This window comes from Penaeus monodon, chromosome 5, assembly GCF_015228065.2.
Source record: "Penaeus monodon isolate SGIC_2016 chromosome 5, NSTDA_Pmon_1, whole genome shotgun sequence".
NCBI classification, from domain to species: Eukaryota; Metazoa; Arthropoda; class Malacostraca; order Decapoda; family Penaeidae; genus Penaeus; species Penaeus monodon.
Genome location: NC_051390.1, coordinates 18,918,859 through 18,931,358, shown reverse-complemented (window position 1 = coordinate 18,931,358; position 12,500 = coordinate 18,918,859). Strand labels below are relative to the sequence as shown.

At 35.2% G+C, this 12,500-nt stretch overlaps 1 protein-coding gene across 1 annotated transcript in view; it reads right to left on the bottom strand.

The window, feature by feature from the left end:
- LOC119573046 (rho-associated protein kinase 1-like) overlaps window positions 1-12,500 on the bottom strand; it is a gene marked incomplete in the record, with an annotated part of 42,826 nt that overhangs the window by 24,070 nt on the left and 6,256 nt on the right. Inside the window, 9 exon segments of the mRNA XM_037920035.1 lie at window positions 7,462-7,504; window positions 8,704-8,863; window positions 9,098-9,189; window positions 9,350-9,633; window positions 9,929-10,013; window positions 10,152-10,269; window positions 11,758-11,929; window positions 12,101-12,225; window positions 12,486-12,500. Of these exon segments, the coding sequence (XP_037775963.1) occupies window positions 7,462-7,504; window positions 8,704-8,863; window positions 9,098-9,189; window positions 9,350-9,633; window positions 9,929-10,013; window positions 10,152-10,269; window positions 11,758-11,929; window positions 12,101-12,225; window positions 12,486-12,500 (1,094 nt within the window).

The window sequence follows — 12,500 nt, the reverse complement described above, 5'->3', positions numbered from 1 at the left end:
TTCTACAAACCCTAACTTCTGGTGATGAAACAATCATAAACAAGGTGCTCTAGGCTGGTTATTGTACTGCTGAGACACCAGAGCTCCTAAACTTCAAACAGCTTTTAAAACCCATCAATACCTAAACAACTAAATTACACTTAAACTTGGGAGAGATTATTGATGATCAACTTATAAAAAAAAGTAAATAGTTATTGATCTTACAGGAGCCATCATCTCAAAAGCAGCACCATTGGCCAACCAGGATTTTATGGAAAGACCTGTTAAGATTTCTATAAAAAGAACTACAAGATAGAAGATCTACCAACATCAGAAGTACAAGGCTGATCAAACTATGGTATTACAAGATTTTGTGAGATACCAAAGTTAATAGGAATAGTGCACATATCAGAGACCAAACTTGTGTAGCCAGCTTGCATTACCAATGACAGTGTAAAAAACTATGATAAAGATCCAACAAATTACAAAATGACCAATAAACATACCAAATAATGAAAATGTATCCTTAGACAATATTACATTCAAGCAATTTCAGCTACATTTCTTAATACTTTCATATTCCATATTTCTACAAGTGAAGGTGACTATGACGTGCATTGAAGTTTATCTAATTATGCATTAAAGGAATGAATAATCTCTCAATTCTTTACATATGATGTAAAAAGCAACCACTTTCTTGAAATTTAGAATCTACTATAGTGTATGTTATCTCTATGTCTGTTATCCATGGAAGAGAAACTGCAAAACTTGGGCCCCAATACCAGGTGGAATCTATACAAGACAAAGCAAGGGTGAACACCCATATCAGACGACACCTATCCATGCCTTAATAAAAGAGACTGCTCTCTATTCTACACACTGTATGGGTAAGGAGTTTTTTTTGTCTCTGACTGTTAGTTGTCTAGCAAATCTTTCCAAATTTAGCCTAGACCTTCATTTTATTGACATACAATAATTGACTAATAAAAACAAGGGGTAAAAACAATCATCCTCAATAAAAAAGTTTTATAGGAAACCCTGACAAAAAATGGCACAGCATCAAGTGGGCTGTGATTGTTTACAGTTGCCACTTAGTTAATCAACTTCATAATGACAAAGTGAATAAAATTCATTGTAACAAATTTTACACAAGATTATAAATCAGGCTTATGAGAGAGAGAGAAGAGAAGAGAAGAGAAGAGAAGAGAAGAGAAGAGAAGAGAAGAAGAGAGAGAGAAGAGAGAGAGAGAGAGAGAGAAGAGAGAGAGAGAAGAAGAGAGAGAGAGAAGGAGAGAGAGAAGAAAAGAGAGAGAGAGAGAGAGAGAGAAGAAGAGAGAGAAGAAAGAGAGAGAGAGAGAGAGAGAGAAGAAGAGAGAGAGAAGAGAGAGAAGAGAGAGAGAGAGAGAAGAGAGAGAGAGAGAGAAGAAGAGAGAGAAAGAGAGAGAGAGAGAGAAGACAGAGAGAGAGAGAGAAGAAGAGAGAGAGAGAAGAAAGAGAAGAAAGAGAGAGAGACAGAGAAGAAAGAGAGAGAGAGAGAGAGAAAAGAGAGAGAGGGAGAGAGAGAGAGAGAGAGAGAGAGAGAGATGAGAGAGAGGAGAGAGAGAGAGAGAGAGAGAGAGGAGAGATAGAGGAGAGAGAGAGAGAGGAGAGAGAGAACAAGAGAGAGAGAGAGAAAAAAAAGAAAGGAGAACAAAAGGGGAAAAAAAGAGAAGGGGAAAAAGGAGAACAAAGAGAAAAGAGAAAAAAAAAAGAGAAGAGAAAAAAAAGGGAGAGAGAGAGAAAAAAGAGAGAGAGAGAGAGAAAAAAGAGAAGGAGAAAAAGAAAGAGGGGGAGAAGGGGAAGAAAGAACGAGAGAGAGAGAGAGAGAAAGAACGAGAGAGAGAGAGAGAGAAAGAACGAGAGAGAGAGAGAGAGAGAGAGAGAGAGAGAGAGAGAGAGAGAGAGAGAGAGAGAGGAGAGAGAGAGAGAGAGAGAAGTTAGAGGGAGAAAAAAAAAAAAAGAAAAGAGAGACAGAAAAGGAAAGTGTGTGTGCATGTGTGTAAAGTGGGTGGGGAGGAGGTTACAAGAAGTGGGAACTAATATAGATGGGGGAAAAAAAAGAAATGGCGTGCAGTAAACAAACTGGCTACACTGTGGGCTAGCTAGCATACCTTCAATAAATTCCAAATCAATGTGTTCTGTTGGAAAAAGTGCTAATTATCAGAAGATTTTACAACAATGGTTACAAGGTAGGAAAGATAACACTCTGCTTAAGTATTAATGTTAATGCTACCTGAAGCTTCTCCAGACTAGTACATAATTACAAAGGTTTAGTAAACTTCCGACACAGCTGGTAACCAAAGACGTGAAAGCCTGGATAGTGATATGATGATAATCTTGGCTGGCATTTTAGCTGAAATGTCTACAGCAAAAATATATCAGAACTCTTCAGCTGCCAATTTAAATGATTTATTTCTCATGGAAAGAGACAACAAAGTTCCTGGAAGTAGGCAGCTTTATGTCACTGATATTAATTTCTAGAACTAATTGCTGGCTAGCTGGAGGAGTTTATTTCTACAGGGAAGTGACAATCCATTTTGTGTGACAATCACATTTATTTATTTCACTGTGATTATCAAATGACTGAAAAGTTCCAAAATAATACTTATGATAAACTTGTTAACACTTGTGTATATGATTTTTCTGCACAACACAAAGTGTATTCAAGAAAATGCAAAGCCACATATCCATAATTATCATTATATCAACTATGACTTCTACAGCTTACTACTATATGCTTACAGAAATCAAGAATACTATAAATTAATATTATAGATATTACTTTTTTCTTTCCTATAATTTTCCTGGCTTCCATAAAACTGAAAGCTAAAGTTTGCTTACTTATTTCTCTATGATATCAAATTCAACAGGAGTAACAGCAATACACAATAAACAATAATAATAATAATAATAATAATAATAACAACAATAACAATAAATATTAATAATAACAATAATAATAATTACAATAATGATGCAATAGTAAGAATATTAATGATGATAATGAAATGACAATGATACTGATAATGATAATAATAAAAGAGTAATAGTAATAATAATAATAATGATACTGAGAATAATAACAATAACAATAATAATAATTATAATAATAATAATAATGACAACAATAATAACAATAAGAGTGATGATGATGATGATGATGATGATGATGATGATGATGATGATGATGATGATAAAACAAAATATGTTGGCATTTTTTTACAATCTAATAATAATATGTCAAGAAGGGTTTCATCTCCTAATCCTTAATCCCAGTGCAATGACTCTGCCAAAGCTATTTAAAGTAAATCCATCCCCATAGAGTTACTAGAAGAATCTATTTAAGGATGGAGGTCAAACAAAAGCTAAGAAAAGAAAATAGGAAAGGACAGCAGAGGAGTGGAAAAGAGGGAAAGAGGAAAGGGATGGAAAGAATGGGAGAGGAAAGAAGAGAAGGGAAGAGAAAAGAAGAGAGGAAAGGAAGAGGAGGGAAGAGAAGTGAAAAGGAGATAAGGAGAGAGAGAGAGAGAGAGAGAGAGAGAGAGAGAGAGAGAGAGAGAGAGAGAGAGAGAGAGAGAGAGAGAGAGAGAGAGAGAGAGAGAGAGAGAGAGAGAGAGAGAGAGACTGAGGCATCTACATCTATACTTCACCAGCTATGACCTAAGAAAAATGGCAAACAGTAAAGTATTTTGATAATAAATAAAATACACAGACAAATAAACATATATAATATGATCAAACAAGACATTAAAATAATAAATATGCATTACTCCAAATAAAACAGAAAAATGTGACTTTACACCAATATGCAGTTCGACATATTCTAGTAATGACAATCCAGTGAAAGTTGGCTACTGTTGCAAATCAATTATCCAATTATTCATATGCTAAACAAAGGCACTTAATTCCTGAAGCCTATTCTATGGTAATAATAGTGGATACCCAATTCTAAATCAACAATTGCTGTGCTTACAGGGAATACATAACACTTATTTTGTGTTTGGAAATGGAAGGCACAGTGTTTCATCGTAATACCATGTAACTATATTCCTGTGCTTTGTTTCTTTTGTTTCTCTTGGGCCATACACAGCTTACACCAAAACACCAGATGTAATCCAATGAGCTATACCTATCCATTTGTAAATCCATAATGCAAAGGTTAAAAAAGCCAAGGTAAAAAATTTATATCAATATCAGGTACTTTTGGTTAGTTTTCTCCAAAATAACCAAGGAAACAAGAAATCACACAATAGTGCATCAAAAGCAAGCACACCATTCTGGTACCTCTCGCACCTTGTAAACTTCTCTGGCCTTGTAATTTCCGTAAGACAGTTTCACCTGCTCCAAGGATTCCCCAAGTACAGTAACCTTGGACACAAGTGTCTGTAACTATCTAAGTAAGTTGAGTTAATTTCTTTGCTCTAGTTTTGTTGGGTGTGGATAATTAATATTGTGAAAAGAAGTGACAATTGGCATAGAAGCCATAACATAAATAACAATATACTGTAAATTGAAGTTATTAAATACTTCTGTCAAGGTCGGCACAATCAAATCCAAGATATTATAAACGTGATTTTCAATTATCATAATCAGTGAAAACTGTTTTAACTATAATCAATATTCCTTCAAATATTCTATATCATTTTGTGAGCCTTCTCTCACAAGTAATCAACTAAAAATCATCAATACTATATCAACTGATAAATTGAAATATCCCTTATAATCAACTCTTTTCAAAGTTTTGAACTTATACATTTGAAAGTTACAAAACCATTAACCCCCCTTGAATTTGAATCACATGGACCATCATGCCATGGCTGAAGTCCTGCAATTTCTACAAGTAATTGTGTGTGGAAAGTCCCATCCGTGAGCTATGACTGGAAAAGCATATGCTGATGGGAGGACACTATTTCCATGCTCAGGATCTCTTCCTATGCACTGTGCCTGGCAGTGCTGGGTGTATTACAGAATGTTGAATATTATCAGAATTTTTTTATGAAAATAGGAAAAAATGTTACTTATTGTTACTGTTATTGCAATTATCGACTACCTAGCAGATGTTATGGAGTTTCTGCAAGAAAGACAGCCTATTTCCCTTTTGATATAGCATATCAAATAATCTTCCCACACGCTTTAAAAACAGTATCACTTCAACCTTATTTTTCTAGACTTCGTGTCCTTCTACATCAACTATAAGGTATGAATGAAATATATTTGTTGGTCTTATATAACATATAGATTAATTTCTAGAAATCATAAGGATTACTTTGTTATTGCTATATTGTTCACTGTAAATTACAATGTTATTTGATGCTAATTTTCACCATAACCAGGATTTCACTAGCCTTATCTGATTTAGAAACTGTATTTTTGTTTTGGCTTATATGTGCAATCTGGGGAACATGGCATGGCAAGTGTTCTCTGTCCAGATCACCCCCTTTCTGAACTTGTTTTGGCAATAGTAACATCATCATTATTAATCAACACTGGGATTTCTCTTCTGAATAAACTCTCCTTAATATTTGACTATATGTATAGCCTATATGCTTGATCAAACAACCAGACATTACAGTCTGATCCACATTACATTCTTCAGTAATGTATACCTATGAGATACTACATATCTTTATGCATCAAATCATTATTTGTTGCATTTTCCTGGTCCATGCAGATGACAAATAACAGGAATCTCCTGTGCCTATAGACTATGATCGTCACAAAAGTTTACAAAACATTATCATGGAATCAGAATACAATTTAAAACGTTAGCTTAGACAACACACACATGTACCATGGGGGTGTAATGGAAATGAAACAACATGGAAGACTGGCAGCTGAAGGTAATGCAAGCAGAGAAAATCCAAGCTGTATAATAAAGTCTAGCTTTACCAACACACTTGAATCAGCTGCTTGCTCCCACTCAACCTGAACTACCTAACTGTGTAATGCCAAAGTCGTGTGAGATATCTGTGCAGTTCAAGAAAGAATCTGATTCTATAATTCCTGAAAGATAGGGAAGAGGAAGTATCTCAAATATGGCAACTTGCTATGTAATGTGAAATACTAGCTGAAGCTAAGAAGGCAGGATATTTAAATTTAACCTTAGTCTGACTCAAGTTTGGGATCTTGTCTCTGGCAGTATTGCAGATTATAACTTCTACATAGTATGTTGTATGAGAAAGTTGACTCAGTACGTCGATTAAAAACTCTTCTTTACAATATTCAGTGTTCATGTATCATGAACACTTTAAATAACCTGCATACACAAGCCTTTTAAACTTATATGCAGCATACATTTAAATTGAGAATCCTTATATATCTCAGAAAATATTACTAATAAGTAAAAAAGAAAAAAGAAAAAAATAATAAAAGTTAAAATAAAATCCAGACATGTGAAAAGCTTGGCTGACAACTAAAGCATTTCCTAACATTTTAACTCACTGTCAGCAGGTTTATTTACTGTCACCTTTAGATTTTACAGATTTTTTTTTACATACAGATGCTCCACGTGTGCTCAGCCAGCAAGGAGTCTATCAGCTGGCCCTAGTGACTGATCCTGATTTCCCCATTCCTTGAATTGGCAGGAAAATGTGGTTTTCTTTCCAATACTATTAATATTGACATTGTTATTATTCTTACTGATATTATGATTATTAAATCTCTATTAAAATATTAATAACACCAAAGACAATAAAATAATAGAAGCTTTAAATGAAGCTAAAGGGTAAACAGATGAGATAGGTAAGACTAATAGCTGACTCCTTGGTGACTAAGAACTTGTACAGCCATCGATGTGTAAAGACGATAGATAAAACTTTTATTACAGTGGGTATGGCATTACAGTCTTGCCACCCACTTGACATTGGGTTAAAAACAAAATCTGAAGGAAACAAGGAAGCCTAAATGATAACAATACCCCATTCCCTTTGGATTAAATTGACAAAATAACCCATTTTCAGAAAATATAAATGATGTTATATTTATTCAAAGGTCCTTTACCATCAGCTTTTTCTACATAAACATTACTGAAATACATATTTTTCGATGAAAAAATGTCTTGAAACAACAATAATTGAACATTCATATATTTCAACATATGCTCCCCACCCCCCTCCCATTTAACTAATCTACCTATCTATTCATATGTATGCAAGTATCTATCAATCTGTGTACATGCACACGCACACGCACACGCACAAACGCACATCATGCGCGCACTCGCACACACACACACACACACACAAATATACCTAAACAATAAAGAGAAATAATTTGTAGAGCTTCGTTATTCAAACTATATTATTAACTTTCTCTTAATTGTCTTAACTGCAACCTGTCTTCACATTCTTCTATGAACAACTGCGATCATACAAAATGTATATATTTTCTTGGCGAGATTCCCAGACTGATTACTGAACTACTAAAGAATAAGATGTTACTTACCAAATTTCTTTTGCCATCCGTCTTGTCTGTAGAAGTGAGTAGTCTGTAAGGATGAATTTCCATTTATAATTGTCTTTTTTTCATTTAGAAAGACACAGCAACAGCAAAATTTTCTGTATAATCTCAAACATGTTTTTTTTCCTACCTCTATATCTATACTGAGAGGAAAAGATAGAGCAAGAGGCAGAGAAGTATAACGGGGGAAGGGAGAAGGAGAGGGAGAGGGAAGGGGGGGGGGGGGGAGGGAGGGGGGGGAGGGAAGGGGGGGGGGAGGGGGGAGGGGGGAGGGAGGGAGGGAGAGAGAAGAGAGAGAGAGAGAGGAGGAGAGAAAGAGAGAGAGAGAGGAGAGAAGGGGAGAGAGAGAGAGAGAGGAGGAGAGAGGAGAGAGAAGAGAGAGAGAAGAGAGAGAGAGAGAGAGAGAGAGGAGAGAGAGAGAGAGAGGAGAGAGAGGAGAGAGAGAGAGAGGAGAGAGAGAGAGAAGGAAGAGAGAGCTGAGAGAGGAGGAGAGAGGAGAGAAGAAGAGAGAGAGAGAGAGAAAAGAGAGAGAGAGGAGGAAGAAGAGAGAGAGAGAGAGAAAAAAAAGAAAGAGGAGAGAGAAGAGAGGAGAGAGAAAGAGAGAGGAGAAGAGAGGAAAAGAAGAGAGGAGAGAGAGAGAGAGAGAGAGAGAGAGAGAGAGAGAGAGAGAGAGCAGAAGAGAGAGAGAGAGAGAGAGAGAGAGAGAGAGAGAGAGAGAGAGAGAGTGAGTGAGTGAGTGAGTGAGTGAGTGTGTGTGTGTGTGTGTGTGTGTGTGTGTGTGGTGTGTGTGTGTGTGTGTGTGTGTGTGTGTGTGTGTGTGCATGTGCCCATGAGCATGCTACCCTTTAGTCTAGCTTAGTTATATATATATATAATTCTGGAAATGACAAGTAAATAGTCCAAGACTTCCTATTAAATTTTAATCAGCAAAAGGAGATAAGAAAAACTGACAAAATATTTCAACATAATCTCATCATCACATTACTATATATTAGCAGATATCATTAATATTTATTCATAAAAACGTTATATAATAATAATAATAATAATAATATAATAATAATAATAATATAATAATAATAATAATAATAATAATAACAATAACAACAACAACAAAGACATTCTTATTACATTTAAAAATAAATATTTATATTACTCCTAAAGTGACATGTCAGTCTAACATACAAACAAACAAAAAGATGAAGAAAAACAGAAGAGGATACATACTGGTAATCCCTGGAGTAAGTGAACCCCACAAATGGAAGATGGTTCCCGACAAAGGCCTTAGGGGTTCCAAAGCTTTCTTCAGGGGTGTCCTCATTCTCCACTTCATCAAAATTACTTGTGTCATCATCGCTCGCGAGGTCAGGCACAACAGGAGGTACACCTATTGCAGAAGAAGGAATAGATTTCTCCATCACAGGCAATCATGAAAGCATGTACATCATACCATATTTCCATCAAATACTTAGCTCATAATGAATATTACTGCAAGAGAATCTTGAACATACGGTAATATACTATAAAGAGGGAAATCAGCCTGCCTGTATTTTTTTCTATGTATTATCTTTTGATTAATGGAAGTTCAAAGGCAGACCACATGGGGAAAAAAATTACTCACATTCTCTAATTGTGTCAAATGTCCATTGATCATTGACAAAGAAGCGAAGACATTTTATTTCTTCAATACCATTTCTACCTAATCTTGTTAATCTGGAAAGAGAACATCAATAAAATCAATTACAAATATGTAAATTGTAAGAGTTAAAACTATCAATGAGAATAATACTTCTATTTTTCATCTGCAAAGCCCTGAATTCCTTATTATATTAAACAGGGAAGCAGTTCAAGTACTAGCATCACAATTCCTTACCTATCTGACAAGAAACCACAGATCAAGGTCTTGGCATCTATGGAAATTTCAATATCATCAGGAAACTTAAGTGAGTTTTTATGATCCATGATTTTGCCGTAGGTGCCAACCAATGAATCTGCATAGAAGGGTGTGTCACCCACTAGCATTTCATAGAGGAAGACACCAACAGACCACCAATCACACTCTCTCCCGTAGACCCCTTCACCACCCTGTGACTTGAGGACTTCGGGAGAGATATAGTCTGGCGTTCCCACAGCTGTGTCTGATCTTACAAGTCCGTCCTGGGGAAGAAAGGAGACGAAGACAAGTGATTTATAATTACTGGTTTTCCGATAATGTTCTGAAGAGTAGGTATATAGAGAATAAAAAATATTGTCCAGGATTTTTTCCTCTACTGCATTCAGCTTTTGTACCTTTTCTTTAAGCTTGAAACTACAAGCTATGCAAATGCACTCAACAAAACTGACAAATCATCTATACATATAGCAAGTTGCAGTGACTAAGCCCAACAGGAACATAAATGACATGAAAATCTGCTTAAGTGACAGAAAGGATGCTTCTCTGATAAACATTCACCTTATCCATCTTCATACAAGTACCAAAGTCTGCCAGTTTGAGGTGACCACTACCATCCAAGAGCATGTTATCTGGCTTTACATCTCTGAAAGAAAAAATATGAATGAGAGCAAAGGAGAAAATAAACTTCAATTTATTTAACCACAGTAGGAAATTAAAAATAAAAATGAAGAGGAGGAGGAGGAAGAAAAGGATATTATGATTTAAGTCAACTAGCCCTAACCTGTGAACAAATCCCATGGAATGGATTGCATCCAGTGCCAGGACCACTTCTGCGCAATAGAACTTCGCCCATTTCTCTGGTACATCATAGTTGGACATCAGGTTCACTAAGTCACCACCTAAAAAGTAAAGGTAATACTAACTATTTAAAAAATCAAAATCCTGAACATAATCATACATAAAAACAACACACTTATTTTCTAGTGGTTATGTTCATTTGAAAATGTTAGGAGGCTTTGTGGATAGGTTTATGATGGGAAACACCATAAAAAATAGTATTATCTTTTGAACACAAAAGAAAAAAGAAAGAAAAAATCTTTTAAAGGCTTCTTTCAGAGACATGGAAGGAAGAAGGAAGAAATGCTTGTGAACAGGTGGGGTTTATTAGAATATGTTTGCATATCTAAATCTTATGCTTTGCATTACTTGGGAACTAACCAACTTAACACCTCAAACATTAACCCAATGCTGACAGGTGTTTTTCCAATACCAAGCCCTTCATCCCAGGTGCTATTTGTAGCGGCCTGGGCCCAGCCTCTGGGGGGTCATTCCATCACTCTACTGTGTGGGACCCTCGTGCACAATGGCAGCATTTTTCAGTTATTATTATCTAAAGTCTGCAGTTGATGTATAGACTCCATAATTGAATAAAATAAACAATGAGTGGTATCACTGTTGGAGATAATCTTAAGTTTTCACTTAGTAACTGTGTAAGGACATTCACTCAGTATTTTACTTGCTTGTTTTAAGTATTTTAATTTCCTGGTTTAAGTCTCTCATCTTGCTTAAATATAATTTCACTATTTTTTGTAATGTAATTTATTTACTAAACAGAAACCATTATTTCTATGATTTGAGTAATTGCATGTGAAAAAGGAATTCTTTTACTTATTGCATATAATTATTCTAGGTAATGAGGTCTGTTTTAATTTCATGATTGATAACAGATTGTTTAAGTTGAAAATTATATTGTTGTTTGCATGTTAGCATTTAGAGTAAAGTGGCAAGCTACTTATTAAAATTAACAGATGGATATTCAAGGTGGTATAGTTATTGGATTGGATTACAATAAACTCAGATGTTGTATTATTGGCATATCAATTTACATGATTGGCTTTCCATTTTGCCTATGTAATATTTTTTTTGATTAATAAATAAGTTACTTTTTTTAAAGGTTATTTACTTTTCCTGATATTCATCTTAACTAATTGATACAAGTTTGACAAGTTAAATCTGAGTGAGAAATATGGTTGATATGACTATAAAGATTATCAGACACTGAGGACATAATATTTAATAGCTGATGTAATTGTAACAAAAAACATAGCATAACCACACATGCCTTGGAATATGGGATTGGTACACCATGGCATGTATGCCCATGCCACCTGGCAGCAAGGGTTTAATCCCTTGCTGCCAGGACTGTTGCAAAAGTGGGAACTTTTTGTGTAAAATATCCATTTAAATATAATCTCTACCATCAGTTAGGAACTCCTGATAATGTAAAATGACAATCAGAAAAAGGCCAGACTCAAACAAAAACCCAAATCCTGATTTCAAACAAGACCTAAGGTTACTAGTGCATGTGGACACACCACCAACCATACCTGGCATATAGTCCATGACCATGTAAAGAAATTTTGAATCTTGGAAGGCAAAATGCAGCTGAACAATCCATTCTGAGTTTGCATGAGCCATAATGTCTCGTTCTTCCCAGAAAAAGGCAGAATCAGACCTTTTGATCATCTCAATCTTACTCAGTAATTTCATTGCATAGATCTGTAAAAAAATAAATAACAGGTTAATAAACGGACATGAAATTTTCTGTCTACTTGACTATGTAAGTAATTACTAACTGAAAATGAATGAACATACACAACCTTAATATTCCATTACTGTAATCAAACTATCAGCTTTCCCTTGTAAAGATGAATAAAACCCAAATTTTACCTGCTTTGTAAATTTATGCCTAACTAGTTGTACTTCTCCAAATGCCCCTCTGCCAATGACTTTGATATTAATGAAGTCATCAGCACGCATTCGAAGTATCTCCACATCCAGCACAGCCTCCCGATCTGAGGATTGCAGAGGAATTTCATTATTTGAAACTGTTCTAAGCCTTGCATTGAACACAACTGATAAAGGGATTAAAAAGAGGAAACTCATCCAGAGAATCTATTCAAACCATAGATCTATTCATTAGAAAATATAACCTCTATTGGCAAATTCTTGGATGGTGGCTACATTTTGATATATTTGCACTGATCTCATCAGTGAAGTGGCAACCTGGCACCTTACTGGAATTTGTGTTTAAAAAATGTTATTCTCAACTTACATCTATTGAGAAAGG